Genomic DNA, 24,208 nt, shown 5'->3' with positions numbered 1-24,208 from the left:
CACAAACAAAATTCTGTGATGGCATGGAGAAATAGCTGGAAAGTGGTTATGGAGCTCCGGCTGCTTTACACATTTTCTGTAATACCAATTATTTGTTTGAAGTTTGCAATAAAATTGATGTCATTTGTTAGTCTTTTTTAATGAACGAAACTTTTCGTAGCCACAAAACAGTGGTCGATAAACAAATGCTCACTTTCTTTGGTGGCTTGTAACGATTCACTAGAATTTCACATGGCCAACCCAAGGAACCCATGGCTCGTACACTGCAGGGTAGTGCTAGTCTCCAAAAACATTTGACAGGAGGACTGGAAACTAGCGCGGCCCACAGGCTCCATAGGTGGAAACCAGTAGCCCACCCACACAGTGCCATAAAACAGCTAATGAATGGAGTGAGTCTGCTAAATATTAAGCAGGTTCAAAGGGTAGGTTCGCATTGATAGATCTTATGCCATCGTTCACTGTGCGTAGATTAACTTATTTAACGAGCACAATAGTCATTTTTGTTATTTCGGACAGTTCTTGAAGGGTTGCCTAAATGTTCTTCAACAAAACAAAAAGTGAAACCTCTCAGGGATTTTAAAAACATTGTTTAGCCTCTCCAGCAATTGTCCCAGCCTGAAGGAACTCGGCTGATAGTTGGTGCCGACTTTCGTCCTCGCTTGTTAGCTCCCTGACCAAGCACATGAATGCAGTGACTAAGAAAGATGGTGACCAAAGTGAGAAGAGAAGGTGGATCCCGTACAACAGCCCTTGATCATCTAAACACCAGAAAAAAGCGCCCATGACTCATAGGCCACGACTAGGGCGTTAAAATACCTTTTGACATACATTTACAGGGCATTTACAACCTTTTATAAAAAAAAATCTTATGATTACACACAGTCCCTCCATGGAAGGGGTTTGTTTCTGACAAGGTCGTTGAAATTTGTTATTAGTGACAACATAAACTCATCATTGGTCCCTTTCATTCAGCACATTTACGGGCTTCGTTTTAAAAACCCTGCTGTTTCTATTTCACCTATAAATGAACTGCTTATGCAATATTCTCTTATTTACCTATGTTAGAAGTAAACTGTGATGTGCCGAGTGCATGCAGGTGTAACATTCTTCAATGGCACATGCAGAACATGAAGCTCAGTGCTGATAAACTTAAATCAGGGAAAGTAAAGCTTCCCATGCTGCTTCTTTATTTTTGTAACTATTCTCTCTACCAAATACCTTGGTGGTAACTCAACTAAGCTCACCTTTTCCCTAGGCATTTATCATTGTTTTGCTCTGCAATTATACATTCTCAGCTGGAGCATGCCTGCTGAATTCAGGCCCCAACCACGCTTTGCTATTTCTCAATTGCAGCTGTATGAAATGTTGCCCTTTAGGTTTTGCCAATGATTTCCAACAGGCCATTTAATTGGTGTCAAAACAATTTTATACCTTTACCTGCTATTTATAGCAAACAGTATTATATCATTTTTCATAACACATGTTGTAACCTCATTCAATGATTTTGTTACCCCGCCAGCCTGGTTCGTAAATTTTTGCGTGAACATGCCTGTCTTGCAGCTAACCTGCAGTAACAGACACCACACATTTTGGCTTTCCAGCGTAGCTTTGGTGTCCGCAAAAAGGAATCTTTTTCTTGGCTCCTCTGCAGCGCTTTGTAGAAAAAGATCACTTGCTGGTTTGGCTTTCCCGCAGGGCTCTAGTGTAGTGCAAGAAAGTATCGCTTGCTTATTCCTTTTTTGTTGAGGTTTTAATGCTGTGCATCTTGAAGAACCCTGGTATTTTGTTTAGAAACGGAGCTTTACAGCACAAACAGTGCACAGAAAGTAGAGCTACTCACTTTTTGCATAGACATGGAAGTTTGGCAGATCACTTGTCATTGACAAGCGTTTGATTTCTGGCTTAAGGTGCAACGCTGGGATAGTTTACTAGTTGGGGGGAAAAAAACACAGCACTGATAAACGGTACTGAAGTACTAGGAAAGGTGCCGTGATCAACATGGTTTCCATGTGTTGGCAGCTTTTTGGTCCAGTGTTTTTCATGAATATTTGCCAGGGGGCCTTAACATCGCATGCTTTTGTGTAACAAAAACGTCAACAGTGAAGCACTTATCAATGCTCACATGCTGCTCATTGATACCAGAGCAAAAGTACGTTCAGCAGTCATTTTATTGTTAAAGCCACCCATGATCCATACACCTTCCAGCTGTACTGCAACTTTCACAAACACCGACAGACATTCACATCCACGCATGTGGCCTTGGCTCCAGTTCTTGCACAAGGTATTAAGAAGTACTCTCAGGAGTGGGTAATGTCACGCTTGACACCAACCATTACCCTGAAGTTGTACTTGATGAACCATTTTTTAAGCCTGTTGGCTTAAAGGATTGTTTAAGTGCCCGTTTTGTGGAAGAAAAATAAACAGCTAATGGGCACACAACACACACTCCGCGAATGTGTTTTCTAGCAGCTGGCTTCTGACGAGACTTGCATCATTGTGAACGAAATATGGGACATTTTATAATGCCCCTTACCACTAAGTAAATTCACTTGAGCAATTTTCCAAAACAGTTTACACAGTGCGGAGTTAAAAAGCAATAGAATGTGAAACGTCCCCTCACAATTGGAAACTCTTCCTGTTCACTACCCCAAAGGCTTGGACAGTAGACGCTTAAGCACGCTTCACCAGTTGCGAATACAAGCATTAGTGTCAAGTTGAACTCCGCAGAGTGCTTGGGATGGGCCACTTGGAATTTGTGCATAGACTGCAAGCCTCCGAGATAAGCTCTCATCCTCATTAGCCCATCCTGCTGAGAGTGAATTAAAGTATTGTGGCTGGTTATGTTCAGTTCCAACCAAGCCAAACACAAGAGTAAAGAAGGAACGAGCCTATAAAAATACATACTCAAAGCAGATGCAGGAGGCAGTTTTGTTGCCTAACCAGGTTAGAGGAGGCGAAAAGTACTGGAGCGAAGGAAAGGGAAATAAAAGCCAAGCAGTAATTTTAAGCCTTGCTTATCATTTCACTAAGACTTTCTAAGTTGAAAGAACAATGGTACTCTAAGCAACAAATCCGAGCATATATGAACAATAACTGAACTGTCACTTGTTAACCTTATGCACACCATAATTTTAAAGGACTATTAGCAGAGGTTCCAAACTTGGCTCACACGGCGATCATATCGGCTGCACTTCTCCCATGCTTGCACAGTTGGAGCTTGAGCCTCCTTGCACAAGAAGCCAGCCAGTCAGCCAATGGTTTCAGTGGTATCTTGAGTAGATATCTTTGGACGGGCAGTTGGGCTGCACCCACGGAAGTGAAGCTGCGCTCCCTGCACGGATTCTGCAGCACCGCGTGCACAGATCGTTTCTGCGGAATAGTCTGGATACATTTCTCGGCGATAGTACTACTGCCCCAGGGGAAAAATTGCAGAAGCTACATGCGAGGTCGGATTGCGTTCGATGATGCCGTGCGCTACCTGACGACACTCCATTCGTGCACACGCTCTCTACGTCGCTCGCGTTGGCATGTCATCAAAGACAGCTACCTCGTTAGCCACGGGGCGACGCGATGGAAAATACTGATCCCCACGTTTTATAATTGAGCCACCACTCCAGAATTAGAACACAAGGCTTGGCATGGGAGAAGCGAGGCACAAGTAGACAACAAATGCAGGCGCGTAAAGCCGATAACACGCGAACTGCAAAACAACGCGAAGCTTACAAAATATTAAACGACAACACTACAGTTCTAGGAGCATGTAAAAAGCGGGGCGAAGCAGCGTGCAGAAAACAATGCGTTAGGCTTACCAAGACGTGCAACAGCAAGTTCACAAAAAATACCCAATCTAAATAATTACAAGCACACCTCCCAACAAGAAAAAAGCGCCGCTGTACAGGGAGACAAGGACGTAACGATGCGTCAGGCCTGCCATTCAAACCACGGGCGGAGAACATCGGGACGCAAGACGTGAACACCCGGGTGACGTCGCCGTCGTCGTCGTACACAAAAAAGCGGCATGATCAAATAACGTAAATATGACGTTTTTTTGTGACGTCACAGGAAGTCACGTGATTACTTTAGCTTGACGTCACTTCTGCGTGGCAGCAGCCGTTACCAGGGGGGCGCAGCTCGTGCCACGCGCGTGGCAGGAGACTTAACCCAAAAAAAAAGCGCTGGCTACTTGGCTAGTTTATGGCTATTGTTCTGGCGCTTGTGTTGACAGCTACCGTATACGCTAAAATACCGGAAAACATTCACAAAATAAGTGGCATCTATTTATTCTGCAAGCAACGGCTTCATCGAATGACTGTGCTCTCTTTATACCGAAAGCGTTTGCCTGCACCGCAAGCACAACATGGGCGGCATGACAGCAAGGTTCGGAAACATCGTAACACAGCTTGTGCAGTTTCTTTCTGGACTCGTTTTGTGTTGCCGGTTGCGCCGTGCACGTGCACCTGGAAGGTATACGCTGGCATACACTTCTTCGCCATGGGCAAGAATGCCAGTGCACGGAGGTTGCATCGGCAGTAGACATTGCAGACAGCGCAATGAAGCTCCTTGTTCTACCTATATCGAACGCAGAAGCAGAAAGGGTATTTTCAGCCGACGATCTCACAAAAAGTGACTTGCGGAATAGAATGTCCCACGACGTACTCCTCGAGATCCTCAGAATCAAGTTTAGACTGCGGCTGAAAGGAGTCACAAGCTCTAGATTTTCGGTTCCGCGGGAAATGCTGGAGAAAGTCAACTCGAGTACATGTACACCCGAGTTTTCTAGTCAAGTCGACTCTCTAGTCAAATGCTATGTGACAAAAGTGGGGATTACGTTTTTTAGTGTTTTTGTGATGTGACAAAACTCAAGCTGATGTGTTTGATTGCTTTTTTTTTTTTTTTGCTGTGGCGATGCGCAAGTAAGCTTAAATTGCAATTGGCTACTTTTCTGGCTCCCAAATAAATCGACCGCGGCCAGTTGGCTCCTTTTATGGCTACTTTGGTCAATTTTCTGGCTCCTTTTTTCTTCGAGGATCTGGCAACCCTGACCGCAGAGTGCAATCCTTTCGTTTTCAGCGGCAAACGGCTACTCTTGCTTCATTTAACACGGTAAACGGTAAAGCGCGCTAAGGACACTAGGCAACAGGTTCATTCAGAAGGCCGGTGCAGCAAACCACACTTTCCTGCGATCATGACTTCATGGGAAGCAATGAAATGACACGGTAAACGGTAAAGTGCGCTAAGGACACTAGGCAACAGGTTCATTCAGAAGGCCGGTGCAGCAAACCACACTTTCCTGCGATCATGACTTGATGGGAAGCAATGAAATGAAACTCTTTGGTAGTTGTCGTTACGGGATGAGCATATGCTCTTGCCGTTGTCGCGACCGCCGCAGAGAATCGGCTGCGACAGCGTTTGGGCTTGAACTGATTTATTCAGCCCGCGTGAGCGCACGAGCGTGCGCCTCGTGATCATGAGCAGTGCCCGGCGTCGTCCAAGCGCTGCGTGCGGAGCTCCTCCTTCGTCGTCGGCGCGGCGCTCCCTTGGCGCGCCGTTCGTTACCACCTCTGAAACAACGTCGAGGCTACGCTCGACACACAGATGGTGCAAAGAATCCTTTCGGGTACAGCGTCCAAGAAAGCAAATGCAAAGAAAACTGATGATACTCTAACACCAGACACGGAGCGCTGAGCGATCACGCTGGCTGCAAGCGTCGTCACTGGTCGGCGACTTTGGCTAGTTTCGGTTTCCGAAATTGTGGCGATCCTAGCGGCACGGTGCTGCGGCGTGGCCCTTCCCTTTCCCTCAGTGTTTCTTTCTTTCCACACCGTCAACGCTTCCACGCCTCCTCACGCATGCGCAACAGCTCACCGGCGCCAATATTTTTTTTTCTTTCTCTCGGCGCTCACGGCGGGCCAGTTCGGTACGTGCGTGAGCGAGCCGGCGTGCGAAGTTTGCGCGGGTTGCCTAAACGCTTCCACGGGCGTAAAGTTTCGCTGCATTATAAAATACATTCGAATGTATTCTAAATATGGGGCAGCGGAGGAAGGAGTGTTACCACTCCTGCGCAGCTCTGTGGTGCAGCAACACAGGGTGGTACAGTTCGACCAAGTTTCTCGCCTTCTCCAAAGACGACAGGTAAGCAAATTCGCTTTGTACATGTAGTTATAGTGAATTCCTTAAAAGCCGACTGATTGCACTCTTCTGTTTTCAAAATAATTCGCGCATGTAACGTGAAGTTAATGAGACATGTCACTCGTCTTGGAGTGGAAACTAATGTGCAAATATATCCCAGCTGTGCAGGTACGCAAAGTTTTAGTAGAAGTAAACGCGTCTTTGGCACGCACACACTTGCTCGCAAGATCAATTTGTGGTGGCATTGCCGTTTTTTGATGATTGCTTTATTAACTGCTGGAACGTCGATTCAGTATACTTATCAAGGTATTTTTTGTTGTTTCGTGCAGCAGGTATGAGTCTAGGTTTGGGCCCCAAGTCGAGGACGGTTTGCGACTTCATTGGACGTTTCCTCCGGTGACTCTCCTCAATCCATCCAATGTCATCACGACGCACCTGCTCACAAAGAATTGTTCAACTGTACGCTGCTTGCCTTTCATGGCGTACATACTACCACATCGATTGATGGCGTGGAGGTGCTGCGCCCTAAGCATTTTTTCCTCCCCCGTCTTGCTCCAAAACGTATATTTGCGGCGAAACTACTGCGAAGCGTTGCTTCAGAGCTCCGAAAAATCTGACGTAACTCCGCGGTGTTCAATACAAGTCGATTTTCACATGAAGCAGTGGAACGCCAAACCGAAATACATGCGTTGTCTGCAGCCGCCATTGCAAGCGTTTCGCTCATTAAAAAATAAATAAAACCAAGTAGCATTGCCGGCTTTGCTGTTCAATCTAAACTGCGCGCCCGCGCCTTGTCATCTTATCGCGAATGGGTTTGGTGTTCCATAGTTCTGAAGTTAGAATGGTCATGCCGTATCGGACAGGATGAGATAAGAGGCGCTGCCCAGACACGAGTTAGAGGGTAGCAACCTGTAACAACCTGGCCGATATCTGCGGCTTAAAATACAGGAAAGCTTCTTTTTTTTTCTGGGTGTCTTCTTCCCCCCCCCCCCCGCCTTCCCTCCCACCCCCGGTAAGCAGACCGTTAATTCACGCGCCATCAAAAGAAAAGACGGGTGCGTTCGATTTGTGTTCTGTGTTCTACGACGTGCACATGGTTGGGCATTGTTTTTGTACGTAGATATAATCCAGCAAAGAGTGTCTACAGTGCGGTCATTGAGTTGCAACAGTTTTTTATGGCTGCATTTTGTTGGTGTGAACATGATTTCTCGGAAGTGTATGCAGGTTAATGGGCGGGTCAACGCTTTCTTTCAGAGTTTGCGTTAACTCGCCCGAAAGGCAGGCTTGAAGCATACGTGTGCGTGCTTTCTTTTAACATATAGATTACCAATTATTGTGTCTCTGAACTGAAACGAATTTTTTTAATGTCTAAAGAACATTCCTGTCTCGAGGTGAGCCCAAGAAATAAGTATACATTGAGTGGAACTTTCAAGTTCTTTTCTTCTCCCGCCGAGGTGTGCGCGAAAAAAAATCTGTGTAGGGACTAGAACTTTCGAAGTTCTTCTTTCGTAATCAAGTATTGTGTACCTAAATGTGTACTCATGGCTGTAACTTTTGCGCAACTTTAGACGGAGACCGATACAAAAAGGGACTCGAAGACCTGTACCTGTCACCGTGTAAAGTTGCGCAAAAGTTGCAGCCATGAATTCAGAATACCAACTAGCCCGCCTAACCGTGTTATTGTAAATGTGTAGGTAGCACGTTTTTTCCCTATTGTACAATATTGTATGCCTAAATTTGCATATGTCATATTTTTGCTTAGTCCAATACTGTGTACATAAAATGTATGTGCAACATATGGGTGTAGTACATGTGTTTTCATGACTTCGAATCAAAGACGTCCTCATACGAATTTTGAATAAATGCATAGCAAAAATAATGTTTGTGTAACACTCCAATTATTATCGCCACAAAGACAACAATTCGACACCAGAAAACGTACTATTACCTACATGTTTTCTTCGTTCAATTATTAAACACGTTACTGCACACATAACAAACGACGGGCGGCGGCCATTTCGAGTCATCGGCGCCGCTCGTCCAACTTTCGCGCCTGGTGCCATTGCCGAGTGGCCCATGAGGCAGCGACCGGCGGCAGCACCAGGCGCGAAAGTTGGACGAGCGTCGGTTTCAGGGGCCGGCGCGCGGCGGCACGGCCTGGCTGCCGCGGGATAAATGACGTCAGCAGCGTCCGCGACGTCAGCAAACGCCCTTTCCCCCCTCGCCACTCGTTGCCATGGCGATTAATGCAACGTTTCTCAGAGGCCACGTACTACTAGGGGAGGATTTGGCGCTGCTGGCGCGAATTACGTGGGACCACGGTGGATGCGAGAGAGGCCGCCCCGTGGCGTCGTTGCTCCTGCGCTCACTGTATCCTTCCGCCGAGAACGGAGGGGCGTCAAGCCCGGTTTGGCCCGGTGTGTAAGTGCTTTACACTCCGGTATAAAACAAATATGTGTGACTGTGTAAGAGCACCCACACACAAAAGATGTTTTTTGTAGCTTTCTGATGTTTTTACGCTAGTAAAAAATTGATTAAATCAAGAGCGCACAAACACGTCACGATTAGTTCAAGAAATAGCCGTTGCGCTCCGATACCATCGACCCCCCAAAACCCCCCATCTCAGGGGCCCTTTAAGGCATCTTTGGGCACCAAATCAATGGGAAGGCCAGACTCTGGCTGGTTGTCCCTTTAACTCTTTCGCTACCGCGCCTGTCAAAATCGATCAATTTGATCGATACTTTTGGGAGCGCCTTTTCATAGCGTTCCAGGCGTTTCTCGAACAAGTAAAGCTGTTCGGAGTTAGGTCAGAAAATGGCCTTTCAAAATCAGTTTTGTTTTCATTTTTGCTACGGAAACGGGATTTTTGACACGCTTTTGAATCACCTGGGTGTGGAAAAGGGGCGTGGTCATCGCGCGTCACTGCTACCAACGAAGAATGCGTGCAACTCGTAATTACTCTGCACCAGCGCTTGTTTTTTGCTATCAGGGCGTTAATGGGGAACTAGCAAACGATTTTCAATCGTCAGGTTCGCGCTCTGACAGTAATAATCCCAGAAATCGGCTGAAAATGTCAAGCAGTGCCTGGTTGCACAGCTACTTTATGATTTTATGCAATTTTATTGCCTTTGCGCATGTTGTTCTAAGTACTGTGGTAGTTCTACTTACCCCAGGACCTTTCGCAAACAGTTTACAACAGTTTCGGTTTCATTTCTGCATCGCGAAATTCATATTTAGCGCTACTACGCAGTTACCCAACTTCAAGGCTACCTGCCATGGCGCCTGGAGCGTCCGCGACTGATCCTCGAACAAAGCACGGCGCTGATTTCCCCCACCCTAACCAGATTTCTCTGATAAGAACTTAAGATGCAAGTCAAAAGATCGCACCCAGTCGCCAGATATGTTCCGCCGAGGACAGCGCTTCAAACCGGCCTTACACTGCCAGCTGTTCGACTTCCAGGGCCCTATTCTCGACTGCACAAATTGCCGGCATTTCGCCCATGTTTTTTTGCGTAAGCACGACGTAAGCAATCAGTGACGTGCTGCACCTATAGCTATGACGACATGCAGTGTAATTTGACGAGTCACTTATAACGATCGCTACCAAGGTATCAAATATTGTGCAAGAAAGATATAAAAACACTTGGCATGTACTATAAAAATTAAGACGGTAGCTGAGGCTGACAAGAAAAACACATTTCTGGAGGTCAGACTTGGCGCCAACACCACAAGGCGATCGAGTAACGTTGATACAAAAGCGAGCGAAAGGCGGATGTCGAGCTAAAGAACATCACACAATTTTTTTACCGTATCTATTTATTTCTTTCAATCGCTTTTATTAACATAGCTGGGCTCTCTGCTTCAATGCAAGCTTTGTTGCGTTATCACCTTCTCTGCCGCCACCGCCGCCACGCCATCGTCTGCTGCTATGTTACAAGTTTATGGCGTGATCACAGAAAAAGACGGCCGCGACTATCGCTTCTATGACACATAAGAGCAGCGAAGCGCTACGCCTGATAACCGCGGAGCACACCGATGTCACCGATTCACTCATTCGTCAAGCTCGACTGCAATCAGCGCTGTAATGAACTAAATAGTCACTTTTCATTGTTATTTTTCTCTTGAGTTCGATCATGTGACCCAACAGCTTACTAGGACAAGTATGGACAAATGCCATGCATTGGGTTCTCTTTGTCATGGAGAGGCTTGTACTGCCCTCTTATGTTGCGGTTACGCCAAACAAATATTTTTTATTTCATTGCCAAACATAAAAGCAAAATACTGCATGTTATTTGTATGTCGCATGATCGCTGACTTGGAAGCAGTTGAAACTACAATTTGTTTCGGTAGGAAACATGCTTTAAACAGCGCGCATGCGAAACTGCGCCTGCTGCAAATTGCCGCACATTTCGCGGCGCCGTAAGCCGGGGCAATAGTTTGCCCTATTTTGCTTGTATTTTGCGACAAAAACAGCCGCCATTTTCAAGCTGTTACGTAGCATTACGTCACTTTTACGCAGCCTGAAGTTGCCAATCCATGACGTAAATGTTCCCGCCAAGTGTTTAAATTACGTCACGCCTTCTCAGCCAATCACAGAGGGGGTGTGTATTACAAGCAGTATTGTTGTTGAATAGCAAAGACAGGCTTACGTTGTCATGTCCGCCGCATTTTGTCTGGTTTTTCATTGCCGGCCAAGAATTATGCGCCTTTAGTAACGAGAAATAAGGCAAACTTTAGAACTGGTGTCCGTTGACGACATGAAACGTCAAACTGACGACACCACACACAACCGCTTTGTAAGCCGGAAGCACGTGACCAAAATTGAAAGCCAATCAGAAAAGACTTCCGGAAAATTGCCTAAATTGCCGGCAATTTGTGCAGTCGAGAATAGGGCCCCCAGTTTCGTTTCCATGCGAGGGTATATCCGGGTGTCTAATGTTGCTGCTTACACTGTCTATTCCATGGAGGAAAAAAAAAAGCTTTTTTTTCCTCCATGGTCTATTCGGACGGAGTCTCCGATAAATTTTTGTACTCTATCATTTGAAAAATGTTAGGTGGCGCTGCAATAGAGGAGGCTCGTTGTGCTGATCTTTTTCATCGCGCAACTGCTACTCGGCCAAAGATCGCAAGGCACGATTCTAGCTCATCGTACCTCATTTTTGCGAGCAAGGCTACAATTGCGAGTAAGAAGATGATAATAAAGCTCAGCTTTGTTTTGAGAGATAACTGACCATGAACGACAACAAGCATCAGCCGCGGCGTTCCGTTTTCAACTTCATGCATGTTTTTTTCCGCATCGCGTGCTAGTCCCAAATATTGTGCTCGCTGTAAATGAAAAGTCAGCCATTGACATGATGTTTTTACATTATGTGGTGGCAAATTGGTGCCTCTGATAATGACAAACCGCCAGGTTTATTCCAGGAAACCACCCGAAATTGCACATTTTGAATTGGAGGTTGGGCTTCACCGCATGACACTAGCACCGTGCATGCTAACATTTTTTTTTATATCTGAAACTGTTCCGCGCAAGTCGACATTTTTTCTAGGGCGTGTTTTTGAAATGTTTCCCTACAAAATGTATATTCTAATTTTTTTTCTACTACCGCTGGTTTGATAAACACAACTCTTTTTTTTATCATTTTTTTAGACAACTTGACAAAAATTTCGATTTTGATATTTTTTTTTACAACTATGATATATACAAACCTTTAAAAAACTGGTGTTATTGGAAAGGCCGTTAAATAATCTGCATTTTGTGTTCCTGAAATTAGTGCCTAACCAATTTTTTAGCAGGAAAAAAAATGTTTTCTTGGACCCCTAACATTAGTCAATTTTCCGGCGGTAGCGAAAGAGTTAAGCACTTGTGCTCATTTCGGCACCCCCGCAGTAGTGAGAGGCGACAATGGACAGCAATTTGCATGCCCATGCAGCTCTCGGGCAGCACGATGGCCATAAACCTCAAGCGGAAAGGACGGTGTGCATGGTCTACAAAAGAGCCCTCAGCCCAGCGCTGACATTGCAGACGTTTATTGGGGCAAGCTGAGCAGCGTGCTCTGGCCGGTGGGGAGGTAGACGACGTTGCGCGAGCGCGACAGCTGGAAGGAGATGTCCTCGGCGGCCTCGAGCCGCCGCAGCTCCACCAGGGCATCGCCGGCCTCGCCAAAGGCCTTGGCTAGCAGGGCGGCCGCCTGCGAGTCGCCCTCGGCCGTGATGACCGCCGCCTTCTTCTGCTGCTCCGCCTTCTCCACCAGGAAGCGGGCCCGCTCGGCCTCCTGCTGCGCCACCTGCTTCATCTCCACCGCCTGGGTGAACTCCTTGCCGAAGGTCAGGTGCGTCTGCGAGCAGGAGGAGGAGGGCGGGGACAGCACTGTCGGCAAGCCTGATTTAAAGTGAAGAAGGGGTCGTGAAGAGGAAATTCATTCATTCTATCTGATCGGGGCTACGAGGCACGGAGGACGTCTTTGCCTCCGTCTGAAGAGCAGTCACAGCGGCCGGGACCAAACCTGGAATGCTTAAAGGCGAACTGCACTCACATTTTAGACAACGTAAAAATAATGTCACCTAATTATAGGCATAGAAATGCAAAATACTACGTTTCAAACATGAACACGCGCGCGGCAAACAGCTCACGACACTGGTGTTTTCGGAACCGAAACTGAACAGAAAAGGCGGCCATTACCGGCGACCGGACGTGACGTACGTGATGGAACGGAAGCGGCCACGATAGAACCGGCGGCCCATGGATGCGGCGGCCGCTCAGAGCCGCCTTCAAATGCGTGTGGTAGCGTTGCGTTTCGCACTGTTATTTACACAGACGAACTCCCAGTAACGCTTCCCCAGGATAATGGTTAGGCGCAATTCCGACATCGCGTTGCTACCAATCGAAATGAAGTAGACCGCATGTAAGTTATTTTTCTATCAGAATAATTGCCGTTGTAGCAATCCTGGGAATTGGGAGTAAAAAAGCGGCCCTGATATTCAAAGCTATAGTTGATGACAGGGTAAGAGTGCAGCAGGAGCTCCGCCCACAAGCGTTGTGTGGCCGCTACCCGACTCTCCGCGGTTAGAAAAAATAGTTCGTTATATTGCAGTTGTTTGTGCCCATGATTACTAATATGAGTGGCTCACAGTATACCCATCTGATTATGAAGTCGTTTATATATGTTTCATTCCCAAGAATGAATGATTTTCACAGGAAAAAGAAAACGTTGTCCTCATTGAAAACTGGCTCAGTAGAAAAAAAAATTACTCACTCAAACAAAGGTTATCCTTGGTACAAACTATTCCCAGTGTATTTTATATTTAAATCAAGACTATCTGCGATTGTTTTACTGTTATAGTACAATAGAAATAAACATATAAACAACGCGCACACGATTTTCGGGTCTGAATAGTTCGAATTTCGATCGGTGCACGTCGCTTAGCCGTCGTCTGCTTGGAGAAACATAATCAATAATGGTCGTCTTTATATTTGGTCGGGCTCGTCGCAGTGAGACTATTTCTTCACTTCGCATGTGCACTCATTGTCAAGAAATGTAGGCGGTACAATATCTTCCACAGCCATGATCACCGTTAAATCAAGCGTCGTAAATGCAGGGTGGAAGAAAGGGGTGGTTCGTCACCGCAATGGCTGGATGCAGTGCACGGACTGTGTAAGCGCAGGGTGAAAAGGAAACCAACGGTGAAAATTCATCGGTGCCTTTCAGAAATCAGCCGCGATATCAACAGGCCACGTATTGTTCTATGCGACCGTTTCGAACCTAGTGACGCCCTGCAAACACCTATCGCGGCGACGCACGCTAACGGTGGAGGTTGCGATGCCGCATAAGGTGTCCTGCCTTGCAAAATCAGCTCTAGGTGCGAAGAAAAAAGCGTTATTTTATTCCGCTTAAACGAGACGACAACATCGTACGGCACAAGTAGAGAATGGCGGGATGTGAAATGTTACAAGTCTAATCATTGCTACTTCACGAGACACGCGAGTGGCAAGACGCTCTACGTCAATTGCTACGTTAGATTGACAGTATACGGTGTCATGCTTTCAATCTAGGCGACGATTTCTGAGGTGTTTCCCGGCGATGTAATAAAACAGCTGCCGCCGTTTCTTTAGTGTCGTATCGCCACCCCGCAGTTTACAGTGGAATGATAAGGCAGAGAACCTGGTGAAAATCAATAGAAAAACACCCTTAAGCACTAGCAGCCGCCTAAAAAATTACTGTTGCGAGCTTTTATGAAAAAAAATGAATAGTGACCTACAAATGCATCCTTCCCAAGTTCTACTTTCCAACTTGTGCTACATTAAACTTTCACTGGCTTCACATTGATATGCAGCAGCCTACCGTGAAGATATTTTTATTGCTGATGAGGCTTTTGAAATAGGCTAGCACACAAAGAAAATATTCGGTTCAACATGTAGTTCCTTTGCAGTCATGTCAAGCTTTTGTGGAAGCATTTTCATTTATGATAATCTTCCCGAAGCCAATAATCTTCCCTATGTACACCAAACAGCAACGTCGAACACTGACTGCCCCATACGAAACTTGAACGAACGGCCATACAAGTGCATTGAATTCTTACTGCGCCTATTTAGACAACTACACACAACAGACCCAATAATACGAGTATGAACATGACATCTAAGTGACTTATTTAAAAATGTGCCAACATCTCCATGCAAGCATTTCCATTCTTTTGCCCACTTCTGCAACCAATTGGAGCACCGCACTGGAACAGGGAGAAGAAATATTCAATTCTCACTGCCTCTTGTCAAGGTGACATGGGCTGCTGCACAAGCATTTGCTATTCTTACCACACTTTCCAGCCAGCAGCTGCAAAGTAGCACCCTGGAAGCCTGATGTTGAATCCATTTTGATTTGCTGCACCAGTGTTTTCAAAGCCTAATGCAGCTTGAAAGCCAAAAGCAACAGTGTGTGCGTGAAAAGCAGTGACTTCACAGTATGAAGATGTGGCATGAATTCATTCTAACGTACTACATAAGCACCTTCAACGATCACCGCAACTTCATGGCCAGAAGCTACAATGTGTGCGTGAGAAGCAGTGACTTGACAGCCTGAAAGTGGGGCATGAATTTATTCTAGCATACTACGTAAGTGTCTTCAACTCTTACCGCAACTTCGTGCCCATTAGCTACAATGTGCGCGTGAGAAGCAGTGACATCACAGCCTAATGGCCAGGTATAAACCCATTCCAAAGTACCACACAAGCGTCTTAAAATCTCACCGCAACTTCATGACCAGAAGCTACAATGTGTGGGTAAAAGCAGCAACATCACAGCCTGAAGGCCTGGCACAAACACATTCCAACGTATTTTATTAGAGCTTTCATTTCTCACCATAGCTGTATAGCCAGAAGCAACAGTTCAACCTTGCGAAGGAGCTACATAGCATCTTCAAGAAGTGACGTAAAACCATTGCGACCTGCTGAGTAAGTTTTTCCAATTTTTACTGCGTCTGAACCAGCCGGAAGCGACAGTGTGCTCAAAAAGCAGCGACATGACACCCTGGAGGCCTGAAGTTAAACCATTTTGATATGCCGAATCGCTGTTTTCTATTATTCTTGCAGCTGTATAACCAGAAGCAACACTGCATGCTTGAAAAGTATGAACATAGCATTCTGAAGGGGTGACACAACCATTTCTACCTGATACACAAGTGTTTGCCATTATTACTGCAGCTCTTCAAACTGAACCACCTTCAGTCACTGTTTGAAGGCTCTTCAACTCTTGTCACAGTTGCTGGAGCAATGTGGGAAGTGGTGTTGAATCTAAATTAAAGTATGCTCCATGGGAAGACGCTCAAACATGTCCTCCACTCTGTAAAATAACAACGGTCTATCATTACAGAGACACTGGAAATCTGAATGCCTGCCAATACACTATGTAACCCCTTTGTTGAAACTTAAACTGCACAAGCACCAGAATGCAATCATTAAACTACAGCCATCACTGTGAAACACAGCTGCAAGAGGCAAACTTTTATAACTCGCAAAGCCCATCACACAAACTTTGCATGAAGATAAAGGGAAGATAAACTGTTGGTTCATTCCTACGAAACACTTTCAGCTATTCCAAAACAACTTTAACAGCTCACGACACTTCTGAGAAATTGCACACTGCAAACAAAATATGCAGCCTCAGTCCACGCATAGTCAGGTTCTCTAATGCCACTTTGTGTAGCGATGGGAGCATACGCACCACAAGCTTAGCAGGCATAATAAAAAGCGGTGCGCATGTGCATTTTTGGCAATGTATAAAAAAATACGTGGTCATGTCGCGGGGCCACACACTTCCGGCTTTCTATAACGGCGTGGTTCAAAATCCAGCAATCCCACAGTTTCGATGTTTATTTACCCCTCTTATACCTTTTAAAAATGCTACTGGTGATTACGACCAACCAATGACAGTCAAGAAACCAAACGCCACCACATTTGATTACCTCAACAATACGCGCACTCGTTCATATTTTTGTGTGTGCGATAATGTGCCCATTGGCATAAACATAACCAGGGTTCGTACGGGCTTCAATAGCCAAAATTCAAGGGCTTTCAAGGTCCAGAAAACACATTTTGGAGGTCCCCATCTTATGTCTTATCTGGGATTATTTATAATTTTTCAACACAATGCAAAATTGTGTTATTGCCCAATACCTAAGAACATTACTGCACATTCAGATAGGCGCTATGGGTTCATGAACGCTGTCCCAGCTTTATTTTTTATTTCATAGTTTGTATTTAGAGGTTTTTCTTTTTTCTTGGTGTTTTGCTTAGGCTGTTTGATTTCAAAACTTAGTTAATGTTGCCTGCATCTCCTCTTTGTCAGCAAGAGTATCAGCTGAAATTAACTCAGCAAGTGTTGCTGCAAGGCAGGATGAACTATGTACACGTCCTCCATTTGCACGTAAAAGCAAACGCAGATGGAGCGTATGAGGCACAGCAAACATGCAATGAAAGGCCGTCCACAGACTAGATGGAACATGCAAGATAGAGAACAGAAGCCGGCTTTCATGGGATTGTATCGTGACATGAATTCTATCGAGGAGTGCTGCTCCCAATGTTGCCTCGTAATAATGAGAATCCACAACTCGTAATTTCACGCAATACACTGAAACTTGATTGTTACAATGTTTCTTTACATTTTGAACACCTAAAATTTACGACAAACACTTTAAATTCTTGTGGAAAAGATAGGGCCACTGGTTCTCTCCAGAAAAATCAAGGGTTTTCAAGGACCCTTTAAAAATTCCAGGACTTACCAGGCCTTGAAATTTACACGTCTAAATTCAAGGGTTTTCAAGGTTTTCAAGGACCTGTGCGAACCCTGCATAAAACCCATAGGCACCCGTCTCTCGCAGAAAGGCAGGTTCATACTGATTTCCGTAAAGCTAAGCTACCCAGTCTCGGATAATTGTGCACGAACGTTTAATTCTTTGCAAGTCTCTGCAATAATGCTCTAATCATACCTGTCTATGAATGCCACACCACTGCTCCGTTCGTACCCCGGCAAGCTAAAGCAATGCGCGAATCAGTAAGGAGAGATACCTTACGTTGCAAGATTTGACAATCACCTTAAGGGCACAGAGTAAGGCGAAATTTTGAAAAAATGACTTTTTGTTTTTATTAGCAATTAGCGAAGTTCAATCCTTTGTGCACATTTTCCATATTCACACTTGCCTTAAAATTTCTTAAATCTCTCTAAAACGCAGTTTTTCCGTAAGCAAGTAGTAAGTGCCCACATCCTCTTAAGAATGTTCTGAGGGTTTATTGACATTTTTTTCATCAAAAAACTTCCAGTTTCAGATCAAAATGCTTTTCTGGAACCAGCCGTATTAAGAAATTGCTTAGCAACCATTGCATAGCTGATTTTTCAGCGAGGGCAATCCAAAGACCCTGTTGCACGTTTTTTCCACATTTGCCCTTTGAAGCTGCGCAGAAAAAAACATCCTTTTTGGGCTTCACACACTAATGATTGCAACATTGGGTGTTGTTCTTTCATTAAATGATGAAGCAACGCATGGGCCAGTATTTCGAAATCATTCAGACCAAAACCTGGGCGCAACACCACCATCAAGTGGCTTAAAGAGGTTGACCACAAGCAAAATACTTTGTGAACAGAACTGTGCGATGGTGCACAAAATAGCCAAGGAAGGACAGACGACCGGGTGAAAAGCAAAAAAATGACTTTGACAGCGATTATGAAGCTGGTGCTTTTTAAATAAATGGCTCCAGTGGTGTTTCTGGCAAAAAAGTATTGTTTTTCACTTCTTTTTTTACTTTAAACTCAATTATCTCAAAACAATGTTTTTTCTTACCTAGGTACAATTATTTCCTATATCTTCCAAGACAACAAGTTGATATTTTTTCCCTGTCATCTACATAACTTGTCACACCTGCTGTACTAGAATTGAAAATATGCACGTAACAGTTTTTTTGGTACACAACTTTTAATACTAAAATAATGCCAAAATTTAGATACTAACGGACAAAAAATTATAAAAAACTGAATTTTTTAAGAATGTTTATATTTCTAGTACAGTTAAAAGAGCACAAAATTTGAAAGAAAATGATATATATGTTATGTAGATACCTCAATTAGATGCTGAGAAAAATGTACCTCAAAATGGCCAAAAATGCATGGGAAGTATAGGGCTTACCCTGTGCCCTTAATAACGTGCAAGGCTGTATGAGCGGCCGTATCTGGCCAAAAAACACGCCACACACGTTTGCAAAATCCGCGTCGGGCCAGACGGGCACCACGTAGGCCTGCGCTCAACATTGGGCGCAGCCTACGCTCACAGCAACAAACGAAAACGCTTGCAACTTGTCACCGCTACTGCCATAGATGAAAGCAAACCGTATTACTTCCTCACAGAGGTTGCGTTACACCGAAACAATTTCCACAATCACACCAGCAGTAGATGCAGCAGATGCAGCTTCGACGCTTCGACGTTCTCAAATAGAGTTCGGCGACGACGTTCCGCATAAAAACAGCCCACCAGTGCCACCACGATTTCCTCACGTACAAACCACGACACAACAAGACCCACACGGGGCAGATGACGATAAGCGGCTTCTTGATGCACTACAGCACATTTGTAACACAAATCGCATCACAGCTTTTGGTTCTCGGCAACCTCGTCATCGCTGGACAGCGCAGCAGCGGCCGGCAAGTGAGCGCGGCCATATATGGGAAGTAGTTCTCCTCTCAAACGTACGTTGCAGGCATCACACAAACGACGAGACACCATTGGTTGCGGATGAACACAAAATCCCTTTGATCCTGAAAAGCCGCTGCAGAGTTAAGCTGTCAGTTGCTTGTACGATAGAGAAAAGCAGCTTTAGTTAGCCGGCGCCTCAGCTATCACATCACTTCTCTTCGAAGGGAATAAACCGCACGCGGGCGCAGATCAATCACCATTTTTACTATACACTGCGTGCAAACAGCTTCGTGAATTTTTTATCGCCTCGCTGCACATCTGAGAATCTAGAAGGGATCTGAAACTATAAGCCAGCTTCCACACCTAAATGATGCACTAAAACACGAAAAAAGTTACCTGTCTACTGCTGTTTTCTACCTACACCAGAGACATGTGCTGCTGAAAACATTTTACTTTAAAGTAAACTAAATCTAGCACTCTACAAAAGTAAAGAAAAAAATCAAGTTTCTTTAGGAGAGGAGCAGTTTCGTTAGCTTTCGAACTTCGCGAAGACGATGGCCCATATTTATGCGGATGTACGTATTTGTTACCACGAGCAAGGGTGATTTCGGTTCACCCAGTGAGCGAGGCAAAAGCCGCCGAAATGCCCACGCACAGCAACTCTAGTTAGGTTTGGACAAGCCTAAGGGATGGAGGTGGCGTTGGCCCAGCCCAAATATTGGAAATTTTAAACACGGAAAGCAAGTGGTCACGAAGTTATAAAAGATCCTTTTGTTTCTGCGATAAATGCAATAAAAATGACAAATGTAACCCAAGTGTGCGTGTTGCACTGTGTTTTTTTAAAGTAAAGTATTATTTACTTTAAATTATTTCAAAGTGAAAAAAAATCGCACCAATCCACCCCGTGAATGTGGTTGGAAAGCAAAGCTGTAAACGGCACCCATAACGATTACCCATGCACGTCACTTAAATTCGCTCACATCGCTCTACAAATAGTAAAACCAGAGAGAAGTGAAATGCACTTAACAACACCCTTTATTACTCGAAAGAGATATTCTTGGTAAGGTTAAATCAATGCATGATGCATGAACGGTGTTTGGTTGAGTTGTATTGGTGTAGCGCAAGAGTGGAAACTTTTTTTATAAAATTAAAGTAAGCTCCAACCCGGTGTTAGACGATCTGACTTCTCTGTCTCTGCGCCGCGGACGGAGGCGACGAGATTTGAGGCAGAGAAGGAGGAGGAGGAGGAAGAAATACTTCTGTTCAAATTTCTGAACGGCCCAGAGTGCAGCCCTGGGGAGTGATTCCTTCTTCTTTGGGGCCATATGCAGTCCGTGCGGCCTGTGTTCTGTCCACCCGCTGAAGCTGGGTAGGTAGAGAGGGCCTGGACAGCAGCATCTCCCATTGCTCGTGTTGGGTAGTTGACGGAAATAGAGGAGGGTGCTCAGGGCTTAAGTCGCACACCCTGATTACGGGGTGGAGTGTTCTTACGTCTAAGCAAAATTTATATTCAGCGTCGTAGCGATTCGGAGGCATTAAGTGAAGACGCGTAGGCTGTAGGAAGGAGCCCGGATTGTATGAGCCGTAGGGTAGTTTGTTGTTCTCTCGAAAGGTCAGGGTAAGGCGAAGGTACGGTCTGTCTCAGAAGGCGATAATGCTGGGTTATCTCTCTGAGCGTGACAAGCGGGTGACTGTCCTCGTGCAGCACCATAGCACGGGAGGTAAAAGCACAGGCTTGTTGGGTGGGCATATTTGTTTCCCTCCATTGAAGCGTGATGGGGTGTTTGGGGAGTGGTTTTTTAGCACGCGCAGTGCAGGTAAGGACACCCAACCCGACTGGTAATTCCAGTAGGCTTGCTGGGAATCGATGACTACCCTCCGAACCCCTGGTTGAGCGAGAGCGAAGGTGATGGTTGCCTCTTCTGCTGCCGTCATTTCTTGGGTCCTAAGCGAGGTACACGCAAGGAGGTTGGTTCTGGAGGTAGCCACGATGATGGCGTATTGCTGGCCTCGATGTTTGGAGGCGTCTGTGTAGATAACTGCCTGATCACCACCGAGGGTGGTGTTTAGCGCTTGAGCCCGTGCTTTTCGGTGACCCTCGTCTTGTGAGGGGTTCATATTTCTAAGCAAGGGGAGCATCTTTAGTTTTAGTCGCCAAGAGTCTGGGAGTACGTTAAGGGGAGTGACATTCTGGGCTGCCCAGCCAGTCTGGTGAAGCATGCGGTTACCCACCGCAGTTCCGAGTCGGACCTTGTGGTTACAAAGATGGCCTTCTATCAGCTCTTCCACCGTGTTGTGGAGCCCCGTGCTAAGCAGCCTCTGTGTGGACGCACTCATGAGAAGACCAATGGCCTGCTCGACCGCCTTTCTAATCATTATATAAAGCATCTCTATGTCTTCCTTGTCGAGAAGAAGACAGGGTGTTGACGTAAGTGACTCTCGAGAGGACAAAAGCTTCAATTAATCGAAAGGTACCGCATTCCTTTAGGCCTCGCTTCTTGGTGGCAACTCGCCCGATCATGAGTAGGATTTGATTAATGCTGTTTTTGAGGCGCTGCCAGACGTCACTCTTGGTGTTAGCCTCGAGATGCAGCCTCGAGGCCCAGGATCTTGATGCTGTTGCTTGGAGTGATGGCCTGGCCATCAAGGAGTATTTGAATGTATTCCTTGATTTGGCGTGAGGGCGGACGACAAGGAGCTGTGATTTTTTACGTGAACACTGGAGGCCACAGGCTTTAGCACATTAGCGTACTAGAAGTGAGATGCCATGCATTGGTGTGAGCTTCCTTTAAATTTTGTAACTCTTATCACATGAGGAAGGTGAGCACCAGGCCGCTAGACAGGCGTGAGTGGTCGCGTGGCGCTTTCACGTGGCATTCAACAAGAACACAGGGGGTAAACCCGTAGATGTGCTTGGCGAGTACACCACCTGTCTTCCTCGTCTTCGCGTAGGCTCGTAGCTAAATCGGTAAGACAACGGGCTCTCGCCTTGTTAGTCTACTAAGTCCAGGTTCGAATCCCAGCGGTGACTGTAAATTCTTTTATTTGTTCGCTGGAGTTTTCTGGTGACACCAACGGTCGCGAAGGAACCCTTGGGGAGTAGAGGTAAAAAGCTTTGCTTTAAAAAGTTTTGCTGACCCCAGAACGTTTGCAGGCGCGTGAATGGTTTGTAGACTTCTAATGTCTTTTATTGCGCAGAAAAAAAGGCGGATATTGCTACCTATGCGGTTAGTTTGAAGCATGTGATGGCGGTGGGGTACAACAGCGCGGTGGTGTAGCAAAGAAACCCTGGGCGAACGCGTCCCTGCGCCCGGCGGAGCGCCGTGCAAGTCGCTGGAGAAGCGCGAGCTCCATGGGACAGGTTCCCCAACCTCCGTCACAGGTCGCTCGAACTTGTTTTGGCGACTCTCCGCCAGGTGCAAACGTCGTCTGCACGGAGCTACTGTGAACGATGGTAGCTAGTGTGTCCTGTGCTTACGAAGCTTAGGATTTCGCCATGGTGATTGTAAGAGTATAGACTACTTATTTGGATCAAATTTGCACAAAGAAAAATTTGAGTGCAGTGGGCCTTTAAACAGGCGGGAAAAGTACCGGCCATACAACTGCAACGCGCAATGAAAAACCGAGTTGGCTCTACAAACGCTGCCCGCCTGGAAAGGCGAGCCAGCAGTCCACTGGAGCGAGCTCCCCGACGACAGCAGGACGGAGGCGGCGAAGCAGCAGCAGCAGTTTCTCGGACCGTTGAATTGCATCGAGAACAGTGGAGATCACCGAAGATTATTCGAGCGCAGCAACGCCAGGGGCAAAACACTCTCCCTACAAAATGAGATATCCCGTGCAGCACGGAAAGAAACAACGGAACGCACGCTCCACTCGGCACACAGATAACACAGCCGGGCTTTGGTAAAACGCAACACATACATAAACAAACCAATGCAAGGTTGGCGGCAATGTGAAGGGTGCAAGAAGTGAGTGGAAACACAGAAGCAACTTGAGCAGGAGGAAGTAAACAGCGTAGCAGAGATTAGAAGCCCCTGGGAAGGAGGGCGCCACAGGACAGGACAGCAGGAAAGAAGAATAAAGAGCACGGGCATGAACCAACTGGCAGAGAGCTGATTGCGTGCCAGGCCACCAGGTGCCAAATAGAAGGATGTGTGTTGGTAACGGATTACGCTTTTCTGGACATTGAAGCTGCTTTTTAAAAAAAGCATTGCTTCTCTTAAAAAATTAAAATTTGAACAAGAGCATTCTCTCCTAGGAGTAAACGGGGCCGTTCTACAATGAACAGATCCCAAAATATTTTGTCCTCAGAAGCTCAAATTTCGCACACGAAAGTAATTTGTGGTTCACTGTTTGCTCTTGGTCATATTCTTCACGTGTCACTTTATCTCGTTTCATAGGCAGAAAGGTATGTGCCAGATGTGTATGTCCAGTGCGTAGGAGACGCAAAATGACTTTAGTGAGGCGTTCCTCGTGTCTGCTTGAGAGAGAGAAAGAGAGAATAAACTTCATTTGAGCACCAGCTCGACTAACGATGAGTGGTGACCAGCGCTTGGAGGGTGCCGCTGACCGGAGCTGCTTGTTCAGCAAGTCCCTGCTGGTCCGAGCTACCCAACGGTGCCTCCTCAGAAGAGATGCAAAGGAAGGAGTTGTGGCGGCACTGCCACAAATGATACGAGGGACTGTTTTGGGGGCTCCGCAGTCGGGGCTTTGGGGAGGAGGAACTGTAGAGGGATAAAGTGCATGTAGTCTGGCGCAACAAGGGAGGCTACAGGTTTGGAGAAGGCGCCAGCATCGTTGCTCTGCAACAGACAATGACCAGTGGGGCGGAGGGCAGCGGCAGGTAATTTCCTGGAAGGCTGTCGCGGGTTGATTGGGCTCCATGGGAAGGGGTGCGACTTGACTTG

At 46.0% G+C, this 24,208-nt stretch overlaps 1 protein-coding gene across 3 annotated transcripts in view; it reads right to left on the bottom strand.

Annotated features, from left to right (window-relative positions):
* Positions 1 to 12,140: 12,140 nt before the first annotated feature.
* The window catches only part of Phb1 (prohibitin 1), a 53,134-nt gene continuing 41,066 nt past the window's right edge, over positions 12,141 to 24,208 (bottom strand). For all 3 annotated transcript variants that reach the window (XM_077688364.1, XM_077688363.1, XM_077688365.1), the window contains exon 6: positions 12,141 to 12,464. In XM_077688364.1, coding sequence (XP_077544490.1) covers positions 12,156 to 12,464 — 309 coding nt within the window. In that variant the 3' untranslated portion in view covers positions 12,141 to 12,155. The remainder of the gene's footprint in view (positions 12,465 to 24,208) is intronic.

The sequence above is a fragment of the Haemaphysalis longicornis genome, unplaced genomic scaffold (assembly GCF_048455015.1).
Source record: "Haemaphysalis longicornis isolate Haplotype H1 unplaced genomic scaffold, Haemaphysalis longicornis Haplotype H1 scaffold_1, whole genome shotgun sequence".
Classification (NCBI taxonomy): Eukaryota; Metazoa; Arthropoda; class Arachnida; order Ixodida; family Ixodidae; genus Haemaphysalis; species Haemaphysalis longicornis.
Note: the sequence above shows the minus strand (reverse complement) of the source record. Positions and strands in the feature narration are given on the sequence as shown.